Source organism: Marmota marmota, unplaced genomic scaffold (genome assembly GCF_001458135.2).
Source record: "Marmota marmota marmota unplaced genomic scaffold, marMar, whole genome shotgun sequence".
Taxonomy (NCBI): domain Eukaryota; kingdom Metazoa; phylum Chordata; class Mammalia; order Rodentia; family Sciuridae; genus Marmota; species Marmota marmota.
This window is the reverse complement of record NW_026000005.1, coordinates 16918835-16946001: the sequence shown is the minus strand read 5'-3', so window position 1 is coordinate 16946001 and position 27167 is coordinate 16918835. Positions and strand designations below refer to the sequence as shown.

General features: G+C 38.9%; 1 protein-coding gene across 6 annotated transcripts in view; it reads left to right on the top strand.

The window, feature by feature from the left end:
* Positions 1-27167, top strand: part of Ankrd44 (ankyrin repeat domain 44) — a 329913-nt gene that overhangs the window by 134181 nt on the left and 168565 nt on the right. For 5 of the 6 annotated variants that reach the window (XR_007349421.1, XM_048808229.1, XM_048808231.1 and 2 more), the window contains exons 3-4: positions 11789-11867; positions 23462-23532. Coding sequence is in view for 5 of the 6 variants with exons in the window: in XM_048808229.1 (XP_048664186.1) it covers positions 11789-11867; positions 23462-23532 (150 nt within the window). In the remaining variant the exon portion in view is untranslated. Of the gene's footprint in view, positions 1-11788; positions 11868-22444; positions 23094-23461; positions 23533-27167 lie in introns of those variants that run through there. The other variant, XM_048808232.1, reaches the window with a different exon arrangement.

The following is a 27167-nucleotide window of genomic DNA, read 5'->3' as shown; positions in this document are numbered from 1 at the left end:
ATCATTTCTTTCTCCAGTTGGTATTTTCTAACACTGTGTGTGTCTTTTCTTTGCTGATGGGTGTGTTGAATATGAGTCTTCTGCAGAGGAAGCCTTCTATCTGCAGTCAAGAGAACTCACTTCTTTCAGACTCCATGGAAGCAGAGCCCGTCTCTCGAATACTGACATATCCTCAGTTAAGCAGCACATGGTGTGCCCCGGGTTAACAATTGTGCCAATTTTATGAATGAAGGGGGGCATCACTGCCATTAAAAGTTGTGTGACCTTGGACAAAAAACGAGAGTTTGGATGTCTCCAGTTCAAATATTTCTACTTCAAATATTTTATGATTCTAGACTTGTTGAGATTTTCATTCTAATATCATGTGGTCACTTAACTGGCAACAAATGTGTACCTTTGCCAGCCCCCTTATATGTATGAAAAACTAGCAGTTATCTCTCTTTAACTTTTCATGAGTTTCCAGCTGATTATGCAATTTTCTTAATTATTTACCTTTCATGTTAGACATTTATGTTTGTTGAATAAATTAGTTAGTGAAGTAATTAAAAGAGACAGTGAGCCTGTGGCAGGGCCCTAACTGAAACTAGACTGCTTGCCTTGCTGGTGAGTGTATTGGAACCAAGAGCAGTTCCTATCCATGGGCTCCCTTACTACACTTACCAGAAAGACGTGGCCACCATGTATTCAAGAATTAGTGTTCCTTTGTGGAAAATGATTTCATGAATGCATCACATTTAAAGACTCCTCTATTCAACATGCTCGGGGTGCTGCAACAGAGCAATTGTGAACTTTATTAGCTTTCAGTCTATGGGGGAATGGCCTTGCTTTGAAGACCTGCTTTAGTTGTCACCATAAGCTCCTGATGATTGTCCCTGCAGTGGGTGGATGTACTTAATATCACTGTTTCATTGATGATGAAGCAGAGTGTCTTGGCCAGTATTCCACTCTGTGGGACTTAATGACTGGAACCCCTTTCCACGTTCAATTTCTACTGGTTCTCAAGCGATGTTCCTGGCCAAATGATATCGGGCCTCACAGGTAGATGGTATTCCAGCAGCTTTCCCAAGTGGAGACTGCTCTGAAAGGGCTTCTCTCACTTGTGAGTTTCTGGGCACAGTGAAATCTCAAGCGTCCTCTGGCTATCCAGTGCTGACATACTGCAGTGTGCCCACAGGTCAGGCATAAACCATTCATCTTTCCACTTGTACTTAATTTTCTAGATTTAGTTTCTACATCCTTCTTTCTCGATACACATTTTTCAGAGAATTCAGTTATCAAAACAAATAGTTCTAAGGGATTTTGAAGAGAAACCTTATTTGTGCATATTTTAAAATCCATACACTTTAACCCACCAGGCCATCCTTTCACAAGGACTTTACTTTTATGTCTATATATGAGCAGGATATGACATGAGTTGACTCTAAATTAACTCATTATTGGTTGACTGGACTTTGGCATTTCTTCTTTCTTCATTAGCTGAGTTTATCCTGTTGTGTTGGTGTACTTTTTAATTTTTAAATATGCCTTTCTTTGGGGGGAAGAAGAAGGAAAGAGAACAGGAAGGTACTAGGGAATGAGAGCAATCAAATTATGTTTTGAGCATATACAGATCTGTCAAACAAATCCCACTGTTATACATAATTATAATATACCAATAAATCATAAAAATAAACAAATATGCCCTTTTTATGTGGCATAAGAGTGAGAAAATGTTTTATTTGCTTGCTTATGTATTTTTAAAACAGCTTTATGGACATACAATTGATACACAATAAGCTACGCATATTTAAAATGTATAGTTTGTGAAGTTTTGACCTGTGTACACCCATGAAGCCATCAGTGTATCCATTGCCCCGAGAAGCTTCCTTTTACCCTGGGTCATCCCTTCATCTAACCCTTCCCAATCTCTCCCTCAGCCTCCTCAGGCAGGCACTGATCTTTGTGTCTTGTACTTTAATTTGCATTTCTTAGAATTTTATGTAAATGGATTTTGCAGTGTCTATTCTTTTTTCCTGGCTTCTTTCATTTGACACAACTCTTTCGATTCATCTATGTTGTGACATATATCAATAGTTCATTCCTTTTAATTGCTCATCAGTGTTCCATTATATAGCAATACTGCCATTCGTCCATTTAGCTGTTATTGATGGAATTTTGGATTACTGCCAATTTGGGGTTGAAAATAAAGGTGCTATGATTATGCTTGCACAAGTCTCTGTAAGGACATAGGCTTTTGTTTTTCTTGGGTAAATACCCAGGAATAGAATACCTATATCATATGGTAGATGTATATTTAACTTTTTAAGAAATTGCCAAGTTGTTTTCCAAAGTGGTTGTACCATTCTTCATTCCCAGCAGCAGCATACGAACGGTCCAGTTTCTCTACCACTTCACCAACACTTGGTGTCACCAGCCCTTCTAATTTTAGCAATTTTAGCAAGTATGTAATATGGCTTTAATTTGCCTTTTCTAATGTCTAATGATGTTGAATATTGTTTCATGTGCTTGTTAGCAGTATATCCTCTTTGGTGAAATTTCTGTTCACATCTTTTGTTTAATTTTGGTTGGATTGTTTTCTTTCATATTGTTGAGTTTTGAGTGTCTTTTTACATCCTACTTGGAAGTCCTTTATCCAGCATATGCAAATATTAAAATATTTTCTCCATCTGCAGCTTGTCTTCATTCTCTTAACAATGTGTTTCAAAGAAGTTATTAATTTTGATGAAATGTTATTTATCAATTTATTCTTTTATAGATTGTAGTTGGTGTCAGATCTAGGGGTCTGTTTTTCCTTTAAGTATTTTATAATTTTAAGATTTTTTTATTATTAGGTACACATGACATTACAATGATCTTGGCAATTCATACATTTGAATCAATTGGGGTATAATTTCTCATTTTTCTGATTGTACAGATTTCAGAATCACATTGGTCATACAGTCACCTATATACATACAGCAATCATAAAGTCTATTCTATTCTGCTGCTATAATTTTAAGTTTTGTTTTTCATTCTGGGATCCATTTTTATTTCATATTTGTCTAGAATGCAAGGTATAGATTTGTAACTGAAAGTTTGGTCCTTGTCCTCAATGCCAATCTAATGATGAAGACAAGGTCTTGAGAAAAAGGAAAACGTTTTATTGCTTGCTAGCAAAGGAGAAACAGAGAGTATTCCTGTTCCATAGCGTGTGATTCTGCCCATTATGGGGAATGGGGTTTTAAAAAAGGGGATTCAGAGAAAATGAGATTAGGGAGAAGAGATTAGGAAGGAAAAGATCAGGGAAAAGAAGGTCAGGAAAAAAGGAAAAAAAAAACATGTAAGTTTCAGAGTGACAAGGGATATAGTCGAAGCATCAACTAAACCCCCGTTACAGGTTGACGTTCACTTTTTTTGCATGTGAGCATCTAATTACTTCAGCACCTTTGTTGACAGGACTATCCTTTCACCGTGAGTTCTCTTTGTACCAATACCATTTTGTCTTGATCACCGTAGCTTTATAAAAAAAGTCTTAAAGTCAGGTAGTGTTAGTACTTTATTTTTTCTTGCTGATACTTTTCACATACGAGCTTTGACCTTGGGTCTACAGTATTAGGACAAGAGTGCTGATTGTAGCCATTTGGAGACTCAGCAAAAATTTGATCGATGGAATCAAATCTGCTCTTGAATTTGAGTTTTACAACTCACTAGCTCTGGAAAAGTTCCTTGTCATCTCAAAGTCTCAGGCTCCCCTCAGTAAAATGGGGACAGTCATATTTACCTCATAGTACTATTTTAAGGATAAAATTTGAACAATAAAATGTGATATAATCTTGATTACTATACATAATTTTATTTTAAAAATTTAATGTAACAAGACATCCAATATTAAGTTATGTAAGGCAAGTAAGATATCTCTGGCATTATCATTTCTCTTATTTTATCTTATATATTTTTGTAACAGTAGTCCACTCTGTGCTTTGAAGGTAGCCCTCGAAGCTCTGCCACTATAATTTATTTTTTAAATGGACATGTTTCTTTCTCTTCCTCTCTCCCTGTTCCTTTCTAATCTCTCCCCCTCTCTAGTCTCAGGGGAAACAGGATTACCTTTCTTCCCCATCCTAGGCAGAGTGATCTGTCCCCAAGTACACTCCCACCATAGGAATGAAATAAGCCAGACTTTGGGGATGGTACCAGAAAATATCAGAAATGACTATCTCCCAAATTAGCCAATGAATTACAACTCCTAACAGAGAACAGGAGGAATGTAGCCTTTGAATCATCTCCTTAAAAGCCTCCTCTTCCTACTTATGGGCAGAATCACAGCCTTTGCGACAGGAGTCCCCTGTGTTTCTCCTTTGCTAGCAAACAATAAACATTCTTTTCCTGTTTTCTCATAACCATGTCCTCATTATTGGATTGGCATTGGGTTAAGGACTGAGCTTGCAGCAGTAGTTTCAAGAGTTAGATACAGCTTTGAGGCTTGAACCTGTAATTTAAACATTTTTTTGAGTCAGAAAGATGTGCTGCTGTTTCTCATGCATCCATGTTACATTCAGATGGATGGATTAAAATACTAATCAAGTGATGGTTAAATACAATTGTGCCATAATGGGAACCTGTGGGAGCAGAGGTGTGCCGTCACCTTTGAGGTGTAGAAGACTTTAGCCCAGGAAGATCCAGCTGCCTGAGGTGATGCGCACATGAAGGATGAATGAGGATTACAACTTTAAATTTTCTCTTCTGGAGACTTACAGAAGACATCCATTCATCTCTGTTGTGTCTAGGTGAAGCATAACTTGAATTTTTGTTGAAAGTTGAATTAAACAATACAAAAAACCTCCATGTATCACAAGAGAAAAACCTAATTACTGGATTTACAGGTAGTTTGCAATCGAAGGAGGCAGAACATACAACGTCAGATACATCGTATTGTTCAAGAGGAACAGGGACCATAACATCAAATACTGGCAAAGGTGTTGGAAATAGGAACTAGTATTTGGCTGATAAATGTGTCAATTACTAAAAACTACTTTTGAAAGTTGTTTGTCAATACCTAATAACACTGAATGGGTATATACCCTCGGATCCAGAATTTCCTTTTCTTGGAAACTGCACACAGAGAGACGTGTTTGAAGCTGTGCACTGCCACACTATTTGTGATAGTGAAGAATTGAAAACAACAACCCCCTCAAACACACACTCTCTCCCTCTTTGCATTTCTGAACCATGGCATTTTATCCCTGAAGGCATTTTTAAAAGCAGGGTTCTGAGGCAGCCATAGAAAATGTTAACATGTTTGTGTTTGCCAATGGGCACATGTAGGTCTGTTACATAAATACTTCTCCATATTTATGAAGAGTTAAAAATTGCAGTAAACACAAAAATTTTTTTTGAGAGACATGACATTTGTTTTCTCCTCTTTGCTTTCCTTTCCCCCTTCCAGGCTCCAGTTCCTCACCTTAAGACTCAGCCTCCTTCCCATTTTGCACGTTGCTGGATTTAAATCTGTCTTTGGCTTTTTTACTCATGTGATTTCAAGTATCTCCAAGGTACCTATTTTGTGTTCAGAGTTTCTTCTGACATGACTTGCCTCTGGTTGTCTCTGTTCAGTATCATGAAGTTCCTTAGGTCTAAGCTGAACTTTATTTCCCAGATTCTTTGATTTTAGTGGAAGTTTGGGTCGATGATTGGAATTTAACTTTTATATTTCATGGACTTGTTTTCCTAATATTGTTCCATCTGTCTGCCTTAGTATGTAAGATATTCATATGTAGGAAGGAATGTTTGTTTTGTTGTAAGATATTTCAAATGCAAAGTGGATCATGCACTTGTAGCTGATAATTTCCAAAGCATGTGATAATCAATTCTTAATCTTCAAAACTGAGGCTTGGGGGTGCCCCCTCAACTTCCTGTCTACATAGTATTTTTAGCTGCCAGAAGGCCTCTCTGCCCATGTCAAACTCACTTTGCATGCACATACTTCAAGTTCCTTGTTTTCTTTCATCTGTTTCTTCTTTGGTAAACAGACGACTCAGAAACTTCCTCTGCCTGATCTTTCTACGACATACTGCAAATTTAGCTCAGCCCCAGCTGGCTGTGTGTGTGTGTCTTTGGCTATTCATAGAAAGGGAGGGTTTATTTTCCTTCCTTCTAGAAGAGCCTGGGTCTTCTCTCTTCTCATGAGTCTGAATCTGTGTGCAAAGGGCTGTTTGGAGTCAGAGCTAATGTGTGATGGAAAAAAAGACCTTCCTTTTGTGATACTTGGACAAGCTTTTGAAGCTATGGTGATGAGCCAGTTCTGGTGTGTGTTAGTCTTAATGTGCTTGTTTTCAAGTTATTTCCCCCCTTGTATCTATGGGTGTTGTGAAAATCTATGTGCCACTCACTATCTTTTGGTCATCATAGAAAGTCCAGTTGGACAAAAGATAGAGACAAATGGTGAGTGTGCTTAGCTGGGCACTGTGCCTAGAAGTGCTCTAGGCCTGGCCTGGTCCTTGACTTTAATTTTGAACCAGAAATGACCCCTAAGGCAGCCAGTAAGGCTTATGTTTGGCTGGGTGATGGACCTGGAAGTCTGGCCCAGGGCTTCCAAAGTTCCCAGATAAGCAGGAGTCACCAGGGACTGAGCAAGGGGGTCCTGAGCAAGTTTCGTTTATTTCTCATTTCAAAAGAAATTTTTTTTCCTTGTCTGTTGAGACTTTCTGTCTAGCCTAATACATAATTAGATGAGCTTGTGGGGAAATTCACTAAGACATTAGTCTCGTTGCATTTGATAATTTTCATAAATCACTTGACATTATGAATATCATTATTGCCACTACCCTGTTGTTATTTTTGTTCAAAAGTCCAATATTCAGAGACTGTATTATGAGTTTCTTCAGGGTGGGAAGACTGGATCTTTTAAGCTTTGTATTCCTAACAGCTAAACAATGTCTGGCATATAAAATTGTTTGTTTGTTTTTTTTTTTTTTTGGTGCTGGGGGCTGAACCCAGGGCCTTGTGCATGTGAGCTCTATCCCTAGCCCCTAAAAGTTTTAAAATAAATGTTTATGTCTAGAAAATATGGCTGAATAAATCATTATAATGTATAACACAAAATCACCATGCTTAGTTTTCCTTCTTTCCCTCCTTCTTTTTCTACTCTTCCAGCTTTCATCCCTTTTAGACCAAAGTTTTAGATTATTTCTAACATCATGTGTTGGGACTGCTTCCCATAATACTTCCTTCATGTTTCCCTCAACCCAGTTTTTAGGGATTGGGGAATGGGAGTCTCACTATCTCGTTGTGTTGCCCAGGCTGGTCTTGAACTCCTGGGCCCAAATGATCCTCCCACCTTAGACTCTCAAGTAGCTGGATTACAGGTGGATGCCATCACACCTGGTTTCCAAATTTGTTGTTTTTCAGAAACAGTGTTTTTTCCCCTTAGGCTTTGTCTGTAATGTCTTAAGTTGTTTTAAACATGATGCCTAATCTCTATCTGATTCTATCATCACCTCAAGTTCTTGCTGGTGATGTCTGCTGACTCTTGCTGTGGTGAATTGTGTTCACCAGGGTTTTGTGGCTTAGCATGTGAGTTCGACTTTGATGGAGATCTAATCTCTGGGTGTCCTGGGTTTCCTGGATAGAGAGCACATCTCTCCAGCTACGTTTTGTTTTAGTGTGTCTTAAACCCCACTTTTATGCCTATTTTCAACTTGAAAGTTCCTGTACTATGAAAGTATCGTAAATTCAGAACCCCATAACACAGAGGGTGAACTCTGGGATTGCAGATGTTCAGTGGAAACATCTTTGTTCCCCCACTAAGAGCCCAGGACAAGGCGTCTTTGTCATCAGGCCATGTGAATGTTTGGCTGTTTTCAAGTTTGCTGTTTCACTGCAAGGGTCTTTCCTTGTGTGAAGGGCTCAGTTCTGATTCTCTGCCTGTCTCCTGTCCCCTGTCCCGTGTTAAGGTTGTTAAGTCCCACACCCCTGGTGTATTGACTTCTGCCTCCAGCTTTGGTTCCCAGTTTACTCTCCATTTCTGGGCCTTTCTATTTAATTTCTTATAAGCTCTTTTAAAGAATGTCTACTGTATTTTGTCACATTTTTTTTTCCTAGCATTTCTTTGGGATTATAATGAAAAGGCTTTTAGACTGTTAAGGCAACCTGTAAGATAGTGTTTTTACTTTCATTCTTATCAAGAAAAAAGTTTCCATTTGGGTGCTAGGACACCTAATTCTTTGACATCAATTTGCTCTGTTGGGCAAATTGTACAACCTACGCAGGGCTCACATTTTTTTCCCATTAAATGGTGATAAGGTTGAAGAACACTGTTGTAAAAGGTCTGTCTCCCCTGATAGGAATGTTACGAGATCAAGAGGCAGAATAGATGAGAAGGCATTATAGAAGAAATAAAATAAAAGCACTCAATAATTTCCAGATAAATTTGTTTTTTCTTCTAGACACCCTAGGGTTATCTTTGACCTTGAACCCATTTTTACTGATATATTATTACCAGTATTTCCTTTTCTTCCAAACCACCTCTTTCTATCATTGTATCTCCTGCTCTATTAGTTTAACTATGGCAAAGTAGGGAGGCCTTGTAGTTAGAGTATGTAATGCAACCTTCTGGCCAATTTCAGCTTATTAAATATGGTGATTACTGTGGCTCCATCATCCACCCCTCAATTTGTGATCCTTGTACACAGCTCAGTTCCTTGCTATAGAACAGGTGTTAGCAACCCTTGGTTAGTAGTGGAAATACACTGTTATTTTGGTTAAGGTCTTTATAGCACATGTGATTTTTTATATTCTGCTGCTTCTGTGAGCTAAACAACTGCTGCCTCTGTGAGCTAAACAACTGCTGCCTGAATACAGTTCTTCTCTGAAATTACCTGTCCATGTCACTGAAAGGGAGTGGCAATGACCATAGTTGTCCTGGAAGCTGCAGGGAATCTTTGCATCTTGACAGTAACACTGGGATTCATAAGATTTTTAAAAATATTTTAATATTTATTTTTTAGTTTTCAGTAGACACAACATCTTTATTTTATTTGTATGTGGTGCTGAGGATCGAACCCAGTGCCCCGCGTATGCCAGGCGAGCGCGTTACCACTTGAGCCACATCTTCAGCCCTCATAAGAATTTTTACAATATGATCTCACAGAGCACACCCTTTTTATATTAAAGAAAATTTAGCTTGAACAAGTTGTTTCATATCAGTAAAGCTAGAGTCAGTAAAGCCAGTCATATAATGACAGACCAACCAAATTTGCAAGGCAGGGAGAGATGTTGGAATTTTCTTGACTTTTCATTTAAGGCCAAGTTTTCAGAGCATTGACTTTGCTTCACGTCAAATGAAGTCATAATTTGGGTTGGAATAGTCCTTGTTTTAATCACTTGGGCAAGGTTGAATTTGTTGAACCAAACTCTGGATCTAATTCAATTCACAGAAGAACATATAATTATATAACTTTTATCCCAAGCCCCAGAAGTAAATTTTAAGTAGATATAATGAAGATTCAAAGGGAATGTGGAGTTAAAATGGAAATTTCTTAGGTATACCAATAGAATAAAAAGGAATAGAAAATATTTGTCTGATCCTGGTCTCATTTGTATAGTTCATTGCATAAATGAGTATATTTGATTCTCAAATAAGCAAATGCACTTTCAATCTTTAGTTTCAAAGACAGGGTAATGCAGTGTTATAGGTTTACCATGATCATGTATCTGACTGAACTCTCAAGTGCATATCATTATTTTATACTTATACGATTGCCTTTTTTTAGTTTTTTTTTAATTGGTAGTGGACACAATACTTTTATTTTTATTTATATGTGAGGATCGAACCCATTGCCTTCCACATGTAAGGCAAGTGCTCTACCACTGAGCCACAACCCCAGCCCCATGATTGCTTTTTTGGAGGGGGCAATACTAGAGATTGAACTCAGGGGCACTTGAGCACTGAGCCACATCCCCAACCCTATTTTGTATCTTATTTAGGGACAGGGTCTCACTGAGTTGTTTAGCATCTCACTTTTGCTGAGGCTGGCTTTGAACTTGTGATCCTCCTGTCTCAGCCTTCCAAGCCTCTGTGATTTCAAGTATGTATCACCATGCCCAGCTATGTGATTGCTTTATTTCCCCTTGCCCATAGCAATTGTCTACAACCATTCATAGACAACATAAGTTTCCATCTAATTCAAATTCATCTTTTTATCCACTTAATGTTAGTCCATCTCTTCATAAAACCATTTTCCAGAACCTCCAACAAATGGCCAGATTGGATGATCAATTCTTGTCACATCCCCTGTCTGCCGTCTGCTTTAGATATTAGTGAGCCATGAAGAGTGGAGGGCCTCAATGGTCAGAGCATAAAATAATATCCTTGGGCTAGTCAAGGGTTGGTAAGTTGATTGTATAATTAAGTGATAATGGAAATGGTGATTAAAATCAATAGTGAATCCAAGAATCTGGAAACCAGAACACATGCTGGTTTTAGGAGAAACCATAAAGATGTAGCATCCAGGCTTTGGTCACCATTGTCATGGAATAGTTGATGGAAGTTTGTGGAAGAAACCAGGCATGTAGACTAGTTCAGTTCAGCCAATTTATGCTAAACACCAGCTCTGATGCTACTGTGAGAATAAAGGGGAACAAGAGCCGTTCTTTCCCTTCAGAAAGTTTCAGTCTTGGAGGAAAGAGATCACACACATCTCTATGCTGATGACAAGAGTGCCCATGGATGGTGCACTAGCCATGCGCCTGCTTCTGCTTACCTGGGCTTTATTTGCTCACATTATCTGGACTCCTCTTATCAGCCCTCAAAGGTAGATAGTATTATCTTTAATTGCAGGTGGGGAAGCTGTATTTTTTTCTCTGCATGTCATCATGCTCTCACCCTATCTTTGTATTGTGTCTCTCAGCACAACGTGTTAAGTGCCTGTCCAAGGACAGAAACTGGGGTCTTATAGGTAAAGGTCAGACCTTAGCTCTGTTACTTACCTTTGAGGTTTTGAGAAATTTATCAATCTATCTGAGTCACACTTTTCTCATCTGTAAAACAGAAACTAAATCTGCCTCCAGCTCTCAGCTTAAATATCAACATCCTTAGAAAGGCCTTACCGCTTTTACTCCCATCTCTATAATCTCCAAGTCCCGTTTTGTTTGAAATCGCAGTCTCTAGCACCACATCTGAAATGATCTCATAGGTTGTTTATTTATGTGACTATTGTCAGCCTTCCCACTGGAATGCACATTTCATGAAAGCAGGGACCAGGCCTGTTGTGGTCACCCCTCTGACCCCAGAATTTGGTTTTGGCTGAGAGTAGGCATCCCATCAGCACTACGCAAAGGGGCAGGAGTCTAGGCAACAGTGGATAAGGACAGAAAGGAGAAAGTGACTGTACTTAAGTTTCATGGCCTTATGAACAATTCCACTGCGTTTCCTCAGAAGGAAAGTAAATCTTTGAAAGTTTTGCACTTTGTTGCTAAGGTAGGTTTGGAAAAATATATATTTTTTACCAGACTAAACATCTGAAAATAAATTGAGGCTCATCATCTAGTATACAATGGTCCATCCTTGACCTGATCTGGGCCATAATTAGGCAAATATTATGCACAGACATAAAAAAATGGAATCTTTTGTGCATGTGACCATGGTGTATGCTAAGAGAAAATTATAACCAGACTCACCTCAGTTTGTGTTTGGCCTTCAAGCTCATTCCACAAGCCTTAACTTCAGAGGGAGCCACATGTTTTACCATCTACAGAAGGCACCTCCTGCTGCCAGTGACCTGTTGTATAACTTTGACATTGTTTATTTCAGGATTCTGAGAAACGAACCCCTCTTCATGTGGCCGCATTTCTGGGAGATGCAGAGATCATTGAACTCCTGATTCTGTCAGGTAAATAACACCTGTATTCAAACGTCAACTCTAGATAAAAGTTTAATTGACCCATTTACTAGACTGACTACTGCAGTAAGCCCAGACAAAACTTTCTTTATTATATTCATGGAAGTTTATTTGATCAGCAATTTAATCTGTGAAAGAAAGACAATGCAAGTCATGTTTGAAAAATGACTTCTCAAAACAAACAACAACAAAATAGAAAAATGACTTCTCTAGTAAAATATTTATATTACTTTGAACATTCAAATCCTGGCTATCTGGTCAGGTACAGCATTGTGGACAAATGCAGTACATTTGGATATCTTTTGATTGGTATTTTAATTATAAAAAATGAAAACAAGGCTGGGGATATAGCTCAATTGGTTGAGTGCTTGCTTTGCATGCACAAGGCCCTGGGTTCAATCCCTAGTACCACCACACCGAGAGAGAGAGAGAGAGAGAGAGAGAGAGAGAGAGAGAGAGAAGAAAACTGGTTTAGAGTCTATATAAACATGTATACTACATACTACATGTGGTTTGTATTCACTATAAATAGATTCTGTATATTTGCACCTTGTAAGTCTTATAAGTACTTAGGCTGAGTATATAAATTTTCTAAATGTAAATGCATACATATGTTTAAATTGTACTGCAAAATAATACCATGCTAGCTAATGGCTATAGGACTGTGACCATGTAATAAAAGTATAAAAATGTGGAAGGTAAGGAACCATGTCAGTTTCTGAATAGTGTCTGCCTGTGAGTAGGCAGGCTGAGTGAGGATGCCTTCAGGCAAGGGCATAAAAGGGACTATTACAATTCCCCATAAAATGTTTTATTTTTTAAAACCTGGAAGCAAATATGTCAAACATATTAAATCTAGTTTGTGTGCATACTGTTCTTTGTGATATTATTCTCTTTATTTTTCTATGTATTTAAATGCTTCATCAGATTTTAAAATGCTAATGCTTTTATTTCTGGAAACCTGTTTGGTCAGTACACCTCACCAAACAGGTTTCCAGAACCATTCTGTGCTTTCTCCCTTGAGTGTTTGCTAGACAGATCCCTGGGATGAATCTGAGCGCATGCACATGCATCATTGTAGATTATGTGCAGAGAGACTATCTTTCTTCTTCCTTGTTTCTGTTTGGGGAGATTAAAATCTAGAGGAAATGCCTCTGCCTATGGACTAGGCAAAAGGCCTTTAATAAGGCTTTGCCCTTGTTTACCATAGTAAAGGAAAGTTGTTGAATTTTAAAGTAAATTGTACCAAGCTAGGAGCTGCAACATGTATTCAAGCGGAAGGGGAGAACATCGTGGGAAAGAATTGTGCTGTGATACACCAGGAAGATTCATGTTACCCTTAGTTTCGTTGTGTTCACATTCTGGATGGAGGTGTTTCCCCAGGAAGCAAGTCATGTGCCTAATTCTCCTGACAGTCATGTGGAACTGGGGTTAGACTTTGAAGAATGTTGTGATAAGACACCTAACAGTCCCAACCTGCTGTACTACCATTCAAATATATCAGTTGAACATCCTTATCTGAAAGTCTAAAATCCAAAATTCAAGACACTTTTGAGTGCCAATATGATGCTATAAATGGAAAATTCTATACCTGACTTCATGTGATAGTTGAAGTGCAGGTGCAATAAAAATATTGTGTAAAATTACCTTCAGGCTGTGTGTACAAGGTATATGTGAAACAAATGGATTTCATGTTTAGACTTAGATCCCCCTTCCCAAGATATCTCTTTATATATGCAAATATTTCAAAATATGAAAAAAAAATTCCAAAATTTGAAATACTTTTGGTCTCAGAATTAAAAAAAAATTTTTTTTAGGTATAGTTGGACACATTGCCTTTATTTTAGTTACTTATTTTTATGTGGTGCTGAGGATCAAACCCAGGGCCTCGCATGTGCTAAGCAAGCGCTCTACCACTGAGCTACAACCCCAGCCCCTTGGTCTCAGCATTTTGGATAGGGATGTTCAACCTGTGTTAAGAGCTTTCCTCAGCTGGGTGTGGTGGCACATGCCTGTAATCCCAGCAGCCCAGGGAGACTGAGGCAGGAGGATCACAAGTTCAAAGCCAGCCTCAGTAACTTAGTGAGGTCCTAAGAAACTTAGTGAGCCCCTGTTTCAAAATTTAAAAAAATGAAGAAGGGCTTGGGGTGTGGCTTGGTCGTTAATGCCCCTGGGTTCAATTCCCAGTGAGAGAAAGAAAGGAAGGAAGGAAGGAAGAGAGAAAGAGAGAAAAGAGCTCTCTCACCATCTCAGAGGAATGTTTGTTTCATGAATGTGCAAATTAAAATTCAAAACTTTGTCTTAGACTCTGTGGTTGTTTCTACATCTGAAAAGGAAGGTTTTATTTCTGCAGCATGAAATGGACCATCTGGGGCTGGTGACTGTTGAGAAACTTGGGTTCACACCACCTTCATGTAGGTATAGAATCTCTTCTCCTCTGTGTGGCTGATTCAGTAGGTCTTGGAGAAGCTGCAGCATGTATCTTGATTTATACACCTGTTTGAATTTATATACCCCTTAGAATTACAGAGCTCTTAATGTCTTTGGTATAATTTTGGTTCCACTCACTATGGAATTTTTCTTTCTCCTCCCCATCAAATTAGGAAGACTTAGGGTATGGACAAGCATTGGGGAAGTCCTTCAGCAATTCAAAAAATCTGAGGTCAACTTTTAGGATTCACATAGTTTTTACTTTCCCTAAGCAGTCCTTTATTCAATTTAAATTTTATATTCATAAAGAAATATCATTGTGAGAGTATAATGATTTCAACTTTTGAGCTTACATCTGGCAGCTGACCCTTTAGGGAATCCAACCGCACTATTTTCCAATTTAATAATGAACGAGGTGCTAATGATTCCCATGTTGGACAAATAATTTGGCCTTGCCAGAATAGCCTGTTTCAGCTATATTCTCTGCTGCTGTATAAACTTACAGAGCATGATGAAACCTAAACCCATTGAATTTCTACGGATTTTTTTTCTGCTTTTAACCAGATGGATGTAGCCTGAGAGCCCAAGGTCTTGAGGATGAATGGAAGCCTTGCAGATTGCACCTTCTTATCACTGTCAGTCCCCCTCTTACTCTGGCTTCTGTTTGGATCTGACTGAGTTAGGAATAAGGCAGAGAGAAGGCCAATGAGATCAATAAGAACCCATCAGTGATGAGAGTTAAGAGACCCAGGTTGAGATATAGGAAGAGGTGCACACAGAAAAATGACGACAGTAGAGATATCCTGTAGAGAAAACCAAGGTTGGGTAAGGGTTACAGAATTCTGGGAAGTGTGCATCCTGTAATATGGGAGATTGTCAGGTATGCCTAAGTAAATAAAACAGTTAATTTATTAGAATTTATGCCACCAAATGAGTGGTAGTCTTGCAGAATTATTTCCTGTGATTTTTCAAAATCTGCTTACCACTTGTGATGCAGCTTGCCTCCAGAGCTAGTGGCGCATCATTTTTTCGATTCCCTTATGCATAACAAATACACATTGTTTGAGGATGGATTTGATATATTTTTTTAATCTGGTGAAAATCAACAATGCTGATTTGGCTTACAAATGTCATGCAATTAAAAAGCAATGGACTATTTCTTGTGGGTGTGTAAACTGGCTCTAACAGAAACTCCAAGGGGAGTTTTTTAAAAATATTTTGAGCAATTGCCAGATACATGGAATTATCATATACTTCTCCAAGGCAATTGCTTGGAAAGACAGTGCTCTCGTGCTGTAATAAGATTTCATCTCTATGTTAAAAAAAAAAAATCAACAGCGACCTGATCTTATTATAATATAATCATGTTTCATATGATATTTCTTTCATGTGTGTTTATTTCAAAAATTAGAAGCCAGACTTTGCATAAACCAGCCTTAAGCTTTGGCTATTGTCTTTCACCTGTAAGAATTTTCAGTCACTCAGCCCACATTTTTCACGCCACTTCTTTTTTCTTCATTCCACCCTTCCTAATGACAAGGCTAATGGAACAGAAATGCTGTCTCTGGAAAAGATGCCCAGAGTTCCCTTTACTCCTGATCTCTTGGAAGTAAAATTAAGAAGTAACAGGGAAATGATTGAAAACATGCTTAATTTGTATTTAGACTGATCGTTTTTAGCTGAGCCTTTGTTCCTGAAGTGTCAGTATAGCCTAGTGCTTATTTTCATGTTTAAGCTTTAAAATGTCCTTGGGTAAAAAGCGTTTGCCTTTAAATCATTAGACATGCAGACTGTGTCCTTCCGTGCACAATGGTGCCTGACAGACAGGTAAATAACATGGAGCTTCCTTTCGAAAAATCAGTTATAAATATTCAATTCAGAGCCCAAACCATCTGATGCCTCCCTCTGAGAGGTAAACAAGACTCTGCAAAGTGTTTAGAGAAAGAGGATGGGGAAGCCAGCGGCAGGATGACACTGATGAAATACGCATCCAGTCCCTGTTCGGATAACTTGGCTTTTGTCATAATAAATTCTCTCGGGGTGGGCCGTGGGGGAGGAGGTTTCCTAGCAGCTGCCTGTTCAGCCTTTTGCAGGAGGGGAGAGGTGGAATGCAGGACCTGCACAATGAATGAACCCAGCCATTTTCCCTAGATTCCTAATTGCGTGTCTTTCAGTTTCTCAAGAGACTCTGAGGCTTTAGGAACCTACATGACGCAGACGTCCTTCCACCCCTGTGTGTGTGCTTGGGGTAATTTTTCTCCTTGAAAGAATTTTCATATTGAAAGCTACATTTGGATCTGTATAAAGCTACAATGTTTTAGAACACATAGATAATAATAATTGTAGTAACAATGCCAGTGTATACATATGTCTTAAACAATAGAAAAATGGGCAAAAATATGAACAAGTAATCTCAGAAAGCAAATTACAAGTGGGCAGTAGACCAACATACTAGAAGATGCCCAATCTTATTAAACACAAAAACCATAAAGAGGGACACCATTTTCTTCCTATAAGATTTGCAATATTCATTTATTTTAAAAACAACATTATTGAAATATTGATCTACAGTTAACTATACATATTTAAAGTGTACAATTTAATGAGTTTGAACCTAAGTGTACGCTCATGAAACCATTGGCTCTGATCAAAACAATGGATGTATCTACCATCTCCAGAAGTCTCCTTGTGTTCCTTTGTTTTATTTTTATTTGTTTGTGGGTGGTAACATATTATGAGAACTATCTACCCTCTTAACAAATTTTCAAGTGCATACCACAATATTATTGATTCAGATTCACTTGAGTGAATCAACGAATCAATATCAAGTGTAGATGAAGACGTGGGAAACTGAGTCATCTTATACATTGTGAGTGCCTAGATGGGCACACATTGGAAAGTTGAGAATACCTATTAAAACCAGAAATGTGTACCACCTATGACACATAAGTTCATTTTAAATGATCTTTCCTAGACAAATACTTGCACATTTGCAGAAGTAATTTTATGGACGTTTGTTATTTAAACATCGCTTAGATAGTGGAGTATTAGAAATAATTAAGGTACCATCAGCAAAGGAATTGTCTAAAAATACATGGCATGTTACATTGTAATACACGTTGCAGTTAAAAGGAATTAACTGATTCCATAAGTATCAACCTGAATAAATATAAAAAGGCTCTAGTTAAGTGGAACGAGAAAATTCAGAGTGTTAGTGCAATATAATACAATTTATATGAAAAATACATATTGTGACATATTTTTAAAAATCATCATGTAGCATTTTAAATATTCAAAAACTATTTGTACTGACCACCCAGCTTCATTCTCAGAATTTTCTGTGGATACACATATTTGTGTCTGAAGACATAAAAGCAACTGGAAACTTAAAATATTGAACTCAAAGCAGTGGTTAACCTCAGGGAGGAGGGGGGTGTTCAGCACTGGGGGGGGTCATACTCGAGAGGATTTTACCTATATTTGTAATGATTCGTTAAAAAAAAAATCCATGTATTATTCATATAATCCAAGTGTGAATTCAAATATAGGTCATCACACTGTCATTGTGATAGGTAAATTTTCCTAGTTTCAAAACATCAGTTCTGTTGAAGAGACATTGCTGGGTGTCTCTTTTAATCAGAAAGTATCCTTCAAATGCCAACTATTCATTTAGGTCTGTCCTGTGCTTATAGCTGTTCCTTAGTCCCTGACTCTTCTCTTCTCCCATAATTATTACCAAATTTAACAAATAGTTACCAAATATTATATATATATATATATATATATATATATATATATATATATATATATATATATATATATATATATATATCATGTGCCCCGTGCCAGGCAATTATCTTAGGACTTATGGGTTAAATCCTTATAGGTTGTTTAGTGTTTTTACAAAATTTAGGTTTGTTCTATCTGTAATATTTTGATACTTACTTTTATCACATCAACAATAGTTTCTAATCATGTCTTACGTTATAGAGCACTCCTCCAAACCACCATAGGTACATTCTATGGCTAGATTTTTAAACTAACTCTTCTTTGTTTAATACCAAAATTGTTTTCAGTATTTCACTTTCGTGACCAACCTTTAATAAAACACCCTTGAAGGTTAGTCTTGACATTCGTCTATAGTTATTTCCTTTAGGAAGATGTTATAGAGTCACCTAACACACACATGCAAAAGTCAGAAATGGGTTGTATGGGAGAGAGAGAGGGAGAGAGAGGGGTGGCGGGGGAGTGGGGGAAAGGAGGAAGAGGAGGAGAAACAGGAAAAGGAGGAGAAGGTAGGAAGGGAGAGGAGAAAGAGGGAAGGAAAAAGAAAGTGTGGGGGAAGAAGAAAGAGATGGCAGGTAAGATTCAGACTTGCAGTGGCAAATGCAGAACCACCAGTCTGAGTATAAAATACTTGTAGGGCATGTGCCTTGCTGCCTTTGGTGTCTGGTCGTCTGGCTGTTGAGGGAGCTTCTGGAGTGAGATGCTTAGCTTCACAATGTAGTGATAATCAAATGGCACTGAGACTGCAAAAGGTTCCCCAGATTCTGGAGCTCTCCCACCCTGGGGAGGAAGGGTTACAGTGGTCTCCTTCTCGGTATGCTCATCCTGCCTTACCGGGCAACAGCTGGGATGAGCTATAATGATTGTGGAGGGAGAAGAACATGAGAAAAAAGTAACATAAGACCAACAGGTAACATATCATTAAAATTTGAAATTTTCCTTTCAAATCAGACCATATAACCAAGGTCATCTTCAGATACAGAGGCAGCACTTGCTTTTTCCTCACCTGGAGCAAGCCTTAGGAAAATCTTGGCAGTATATACTGTATGGCTGGGCCACTTCATATGGAAAGGGTGGAGAGTGTTGTTTTCTGTAAAGGGCTGCTAACCCAGAACAAAAATAATCTAAGAAAATGCAACTGAGTTTTACCACCTCTCCCATTTTTAGTAAACACAAAACCTCAAATGTCCTAGCTTTCTTTAAAAAATACTTTGTTATGAAATATTTGAAGTATATAGAAAGGTATGGAGAATGATATAATGAATATCCACATACTTTCTACCAAGCTTTAGTAAATCTTAACATTTTGTCATATTTACATTGTGTCTTTTCTAAAAAGGACATTTAAAACATTGAAGGCCCAGTTATAGCCATCTGGTCACCCTAACTTCATCCCTTTTCCCACTCTTCCTCCCTAGATGCAACCACTGTCCAGAATTTGTATCTGTTCTCTCTAACCATATTTTAGCTTTTATTTCATATCTATGTACCCATAAACAACATATAGAATTGTTTTTGTAAATCTAAACACCTTATATACCTGGAATTATGCCACAAGGTTTTGTTCTGCAACTCAATTCATTTGTTCAGTTTAACAATTTTAAGTACATCTGTGTATATACAGAACTTCAGGCTGTTCATTTCCATGACCATGTAGGATTCCATTGTACAAATCACCACAACGTACTTATGCATTTCCCCCTTGATCAACATTTAGAATTACAACTTCTTATTGTGTAATCATGCTGCAGGGAACATTCTTACATGTGTAAGGATATGATTGGGGTGGAATTTCCAGGTGGGAGGGGGTATGCTCAATGTAAGTTTTACTAGGTGATGCCACCTCATCATTCCCCCAAAGGAGCTTATACCAATTCACCCTGCTACTGGTTTTATGCTGAGTCTTCTTGTTACTCTATATCCTTGTTACCTCTAGGCATTGTTACATTTATCTTGTACCAATTTGTTGGATATGAAATGGTATGTTAATGCTGCTTTCATTTGCTTCTCTCTGGTGAATTTTGAAAAGTATCTTTCCAGTATGTGTCTTGCCAATTGGGTTTCTTCTTGCATTAGCTTTTGAATTTACGAAAAAAAAAAAAAAAAAAGCAAAAAACAAAATTTACTCCTTCAGAGACTATGGAGACTATGAATAATGGACTTGAAGCCAGTCCTCCAAGTCTGCATGAAATCTGAATGGTGTTTGTTGTGACATGAGTACCAAAGAAACAGCCTAAAAATAAGTAACAAATGTGCATTTGGCTCACAAGAGAGATACACAACTTGAACACAATGTGGTTAGACATTTTTATGACCCAAGAAAAGACATGACAAAAAGGTGGGTAGTTTTAGAAGGGTTGACTAACTTCTAGAAGTTTGGAAGAGGAAATACTAGAACCTGTAAGGATAAATGCTGTTTTCTTTCTTTTCTTTTTTTTCTTTCCCCTTTCCTTCCTTTCTTCCTCCCTCCCTCCCTCCCTCCCTCACTCACTCCCTCCCTCCCTTCCTTCCTTCCTTTTTTCCCTCCCTCCCTCTCTTTCTTTCTAATTATGTTTGTTTCTAAACCAGAAAGGTAGGCTTAGTAACAATAATCTGGCAATCTGTTGGAACTCAGAAGATAAAATATGAATTTTAAAAAATTTATTTACTTATTTATTTAAATTAGGTATATATGACAGCAGAATGCATTTTGATTCATTGTACACAATTGTAGCACAACTTTTCATTCTTCTGGTTATACAAGATGTAGCATCGCACCATATGTGCAGTCATACATGTACGTAGGGTAAAGATGTCCATCTTATTCCACCATCTTTCCTGCTGCCGTGCCTCCTCCCCTTTCCTCCCTCCCCTTTGCCCAATCAAAGTTCCTCCATTTTTCCCATCCACTCCCCCACCCCATTATGGATCAGCATTCACTTAACAAGAGAGGACATTTGACCTTTGATTTTTGGGGGGATTGGCTTATTTCAGTTAGCATGATTTGCTTCAACTCCAGCCATTTACCTGCAAATGCCATAATTTTATTCTCTTTTAATGCTGAGTAATATTCCATTGTGTATATATACCACAGTTTTTTAATCCATTCATCTAATAAAGAACATCCAAGTTGTGAATTTAGCTGCTATAAACATTGATGTGGCTGTGTTACTATAGTATGCTGATTTTAAGTCCTTTGGGTATAGACTGAGGAGTGGGATAGCTGGGTGAAATAGTGGTTCCATATCAAGTTTTCTAAGGAATTTCCATACTGTTTTCCAGATTGGTTGCACCAATTTGCAGTCCCACCAGCAATGTATGAGTATACTTTTCCCCCCACATCCTTGCTAACACTTATTGTTGTTTGTATTCTTAATTTAAAAATCTATTTTTAAAAATTAAATTTAAAAATTTTAAGTTAGAGCTTTATAGTTAATCATAGCAGTTGGGTTCATCCTGACAAACTCATATATGCACAGGAATCAATTTTAGTTCATGATCCCTCCTTTCCCCTCCCCATAAAATTTGTTTTAGGTAGTGAGACTTTGATTTTAAGATCCACCATTTTTTTTTTCTGTTTTAACAATATCTGGGTTTTCTTTTCTTTAGCATTCTCTGACACTTGAGTTCTCTTTCTCTTAAAATGATACTTGCTTGTACAAGTTCTAGGTGATGATTCTTTGTGTTCTTAAATCTCTGTGTAGGGCTTCTCATTTTGGTAGGGCAATGGCCATACTTTTTACCCACTGTGAAAGTCTGAGTTGTAGATCTAGAGGTAGATGAGCATTAGAAGTGATTTGGAAATAAGAACTGCTAATATTTTTTTTTTTAGTGTTTTGCAGTTTACAAAGCATCTTCATGTTCATCTGATTCTCCCAGGTACCCAATGCAATGAATAGAGAAGTGTTAGTATTATTGTTATTGTTAGACTCATTTACAGATTAGGGGCTCTAAATCACTGGGGCCAGTAGGTGTTAAAATCAGAACTTGAATCTGGGTCTTCTGACCACGGATCTTCCAACACCGTGTTCAGTTTACTCCAGAGCATTTAGCTCAGAGCATCCTGCTACTGGGGCCAGAGATGCATGCAGCCTTTGCCCACCCACACTGATTTTACTGTGTTCCTTATCAAAGTGAGGGAGGTTGAAACCTTTTAGGCAAGCTGGTACTAATGAGATTAGCTTTCAAATGATTTTTAACCTTGATATATACTAAGCAACAATTCATCGGTGGCTCTCAACCTTGACAGGATGTTACAATAATCTTGGATCCTAGGGAGCATTTAAAAAATATTTGTGCTTGATGCCATCTCAAACCAATGAAATCAGAATGGAGGCTGGAGGGAGAGGTATTTTCTCTCTCTTTGCTTTAGACATTGTGTTCATGTTTTCTGTGGTTAATTGCTGTTAATGGTATTTGTTCTTCAGTTAAGACAGTGTAAGTTCTATGATTTGTTATTTCCTTTGGTTCATGCCTTAAACTAAACGTCAAGCTCACTTTTACCCATGAAAGTCTCTTGCTGCCTTTTTAAAGTTCTGTATTTCAGCTGCCAGCTGGCATTGGTCCGAGGAGATTAGTCAACCTCTGCTTCTACTTGACTTACTTTCTCGGCTCTTGTCCCTTGAGGTACCCCCTCTTTTCTTCCCCTCCCCTGCCTTACTGTGTAGTTTTTTGGTTCATGCTTCCACTCTTTGACCTCCTGAGCTTCTTTGTTTGCTGTCCTACAGCTAAAATGGGCTCTTCTTGTTGCATAGTTTTCTCGTCCTCCCCTTCTGTAAGCTCTTTAATAGAACGTTTCATCTCTGACCAAAAGACTGATCAAAACCCCGAACCACAAAAAAGGAAGTTTGTTGTGGGTATTTTTGCTGTTCAGACATAGACTTGGAGGGCTTGCTGTCACGGAGAACTGTGAGAGTCTCCTGGAAGAAGAGCATATCCTGCTTCCCCTGAATCCATTCAGGGGGAGCCTCTGCTCCGTGATGATGACATGGCTTCATAAAATTTATTGGGTGTGAGGAGTATGTGAGTGTGAGCTGGTTCCGACTCATGCTTGAGCCTCTCTGCCCACTCCATAGCAGGAGGGGGCTGTGAGCAATCTACATAGGCTCCATGTTGTGTCTGTGCAAAAGCTTTGTGGAAGCTGGCTTTTTCCTATCAAAATATCTGGCTAGTCCTAGAGAAAACATTGGAATTTTTAGATAAAACATTTTTACAGGTCCTCTCATCCCAGACAAAATATTGTCAGGACATGATGGATGCCAAAAAAAAAAAAAAAAAAAAAAATCTGGTGGTTATATCAGGCAAACAGGAGCAAGATAGAGCATTTGAGTAACACTGGCAGAAGGTTCTTTGACTCCATTATTCCTCTAACTTGTGCCGTTTGGTTCCAGGAGCTCGTGTGAATGCCAAGGACAACATGTGGCTGACTCCGCTGCACCGGGCTGTTGCTTCCAGAAGTGAAGTGAGTGACTACCTTATTTAATCTAATATCTACCAACTCTAGGAAAAGAAGAATTCTTTCCACTGAATTAGGGATCCTCAGTGGTGAGCAAAAAGCTTTTGACTCTAAATGAAAGAGGGTTACCAAAAATGAATCGATGTTTACTTGAGCACCTTCTGCATGTCAGTCATGTACAAGGGAAATTGCTTGAGGTGGTCCAAGCTGCACAGCGTGAACCTTGACTTCAGTGAGCTCTCAGTCTGGAGGTGGAAGCAAAACAGGAAGCAGATTAGTATAATATCCGAATTGAATTGGAGGAGGAAGTGACTGATGGCTTGCTTGAGTACAGGAAGCCTTTCAAGAAGATGTCGATGGAGCTGGTTCTTAAAGGATGAGCAGGGCTTGGCAGTCCAGGAGAAGGCGGGAGGGCTGACCTAGGGGGGTAAACATGCCAGAGGAAAGGAGGAGTGAGTGAATGAATGGTGGCTCAGGTAGATGTAACTGGAGTACAGAGTGTAGGGGAAGGCAAGTTTGATAGTAGGGGCTGGGCCAGAGGGCAGAAAGCCTGGTGTTCTCTGAGCCGTAGAGAATGATCACAGCAGGTAGTTGGTTCTTTTCAGGTCACTGAGTTAGGCAAACATGTCACTGGCATGTATGTTCCATGAGGATGGGGATCTGTGTTTTATATCTTGATGTAGTCCAAGCCTGGTGCATTCTAGAAATAGAATGACACTGAGACCCAAGAAATAATTCATTGTTGAATGCTGGAAATCGGGGTGAAGGTGGCTAACAGGTTTTCATTATTTATGTGGATCTAGAGACAGGGAGAATGATTGTGGAAAACATGGCAAGTATATCAGCTGGTTCAAGGGGAGAATAAAGGATGGGAAGAGAAGACCACTCTGGGGTTCTGCAGGGAGCACTAGAGAATGTCAGCCTGGCAGCCTGGCCAGGTGCCTACCACCCAGGGACACAGGATTCTCACCTCAGAGGCACTGGGCATCAAACCAGCCTTTGTGAGCAAGTTTGCCAAGTGAAGATCTTCCTCCAGTACTGGGGAAGGAAATGTTCCAGATACACCTAGGAGCAGGGGGGATGAATACGCTGAAGTAGCAGGTGTCTATGGCTGGCATCCATGTCAGCTTTTCCTCTTTGGCACCTATTGGGAAATTTCAAAACATACCTGGTAGGCAACCATTTCATGTTCATAATCTTCCTTGCTATGCTATGTGGTTTGCATAGTTTTTAAAGAGAGGTTGGTTGTATTTGCTTTCTGAACAGCCCACATGGAATGAGGGAGGTAATAATCCTAAATTACCTTGTTCAGATGCTGGGGAATTCAGAACCTTCTTATGGTCCCACATTGCCTTTCTGTTTTATCTGAGAAAATAGTGTAGTGGGGCTGTTGGTGTTGGTAGAACCAGCTTCAGGAGGACAGTTCCTTCTTAGGGGAGTATTTCCTGGCCTTAATAGTAAGGCCACTTGATCTTTGGTGAATTTCTTTTAAGTGTCTTCGGGGTGGGGGGTGGGGGGGGAATACAGATAGTGAGAGAGACAGAGAGAGAGAGATATAGACAATGAGAGAGAGAATGAGAGAGGGACTCAAGACTTATTCTCTCTCAAAAAGATTGATTTAGTGACAAAGAGAATGATGGAGCAACAAAGAAAATGAGATCTATGATCCCACTCTTAGGAAGCATGTGGGAGAGAAGGATAAAAAATAGATGGTTTCAGGCAGGGCATGGTGGCTCACGCCTGTAATCCCAGAAGCTTGGGAGGCTGAGGCAGGAGGATCGCAAGTTGAAAGCCTGCCTCAGCAAAAGTGAGGCACTAAGTAACTCAGTGAGACCCTGTCTCTAAATAAAATACAAAATAGGGCTGGGAATGTGGCTCAGTGGTTGAGTGTCCCAGAGTTCAATCCCCAGTACCAAAACAAACAAACAAACAAACAAAAACCCAAAACCAGATGGTTTCAGTACCATGTGACCTTCCCATAATCTCTACCATAGGGAAGTGAAACATTCAGCAAGTCTCTACCTTTATTAGCTCAACAAGCTGTAAACGTTCAATCCTCAAAGCAACGATTTTTTGTCAACCATCAGCCCACTTTCTTCACAAATGTTTAGTGTGTTTGAACCCAGTCAACCCAATGCTAGATTGACTTGCAAGTCTAAGGCATCAATTGCTTATCCAAGTAACCAGCTCCCTCTGCAGGTTTGTTTGGGGCAAGGGTGGGGGGAATCCCTTGCAGGTATCTCTTGACAGGAAGGAACTGAATACAGATAAACCCTGAATTGTCATGATCATATACAAGGTCATGGAAGAAAATGTCTTCACAATAATATAATAATTATGCTCGTTGAAGAGTTTCTTATGAAAACTGGAGTCTCTGTAACTGTTCGAGTTGATTATGCAGTGAATAGCTGAACTCCAAGTTCATCACTGTGCTGTGAAGTTCTAGTTTAGACTCCCTTCTTCTTTTAAATTTGGTCCTCTTGTCATTATTTTATGCCTCACTCAGTAACTAATAATTGAGTGAAACGCAGTAGGCATGAGGGGAAAGGACAGCGAAGGTTTCGATTGGTATTTTGTCATTTGGCTGTCAGCACTTGCTAAAGGGGACATCTGGTTTCAGCATGAGAGCTGGCACATCTGCCTATTGCTTAGATTGACAAGCACTGAGATGACTTGCATGGGTATGTATTGGAAACCATTTCTTCATTGAAAAGCTTCTAAATGTTACACCACCCCCAAAGCCTCTTTGCTTCCCAAGTTTGCCATGGCTCCATCTTCCTTTTTCTCTGACCCTTCCCAAGGCTGTGAAGAAATGAAGAGCCTATTACCAAAATATGAGGGAAGCCTATTTTGCAACGTCTAGCTTAACATAGATGAGCAAGATTTGGGGCTGCCAGAGAGAATATTCTGAAGTATTCATGTGATCTCTTTTATATTGTTTCTCTAGCTTAGCTTATTCTTATTGCTTCTTTGGTTTTTTTTCCCCCCCTGGATAAAAGCAGCTGCAGGGAAAGGAATTATATGTCTACAAACCCAGAGAGTCTAACACATGCTTAGGGAAACTTAACACATGTTTGTTGAGGCCCACTGGGTGGAAGGCACTGTTAACTGTGCTGTGGGGACCTTCAGGATGTACAAAGTGTGGCCTCTGAGGATACCATGCTTGGGGCTGTCAGCCAAGCCCACCGTGGCTTGCATGTGAATGCAGCGGGCCTTTCACATGTACCCTTTCTTTAAAAAGCCAGAAGTAGCAAAGAGGAGACTTGCTGAATGTTTCACTTCCCTATGGTAGAGATTATCTTTTGGTTAGAAAAGTTAAAAATAGTTGTGCCCTATTTTTGGTGTGTAGGCTTGAGGACATTGTGTCCATGTAAGTGTTGTCACTGAAAGCATTTATTAAGCACTTGCTATGTGCTAGACAGCATGCAAGGACTTTCTATGCATCATTCCATTTTAACCTCTGAGCCACCCTTTGAGGTATTACTCTTGGTAATGCTAATTAGGAAATACCATCTCAGAGAAGTTAAGTAAAGAGCCTAAGTTGTCACAGCCAGCAAGCAGAGGAGAGTGTGACCAGAGAACCTGCTTGCTTAACCCCATATTTTTTTATGCATTATAATTAATAATGGTGAGATTTGTTG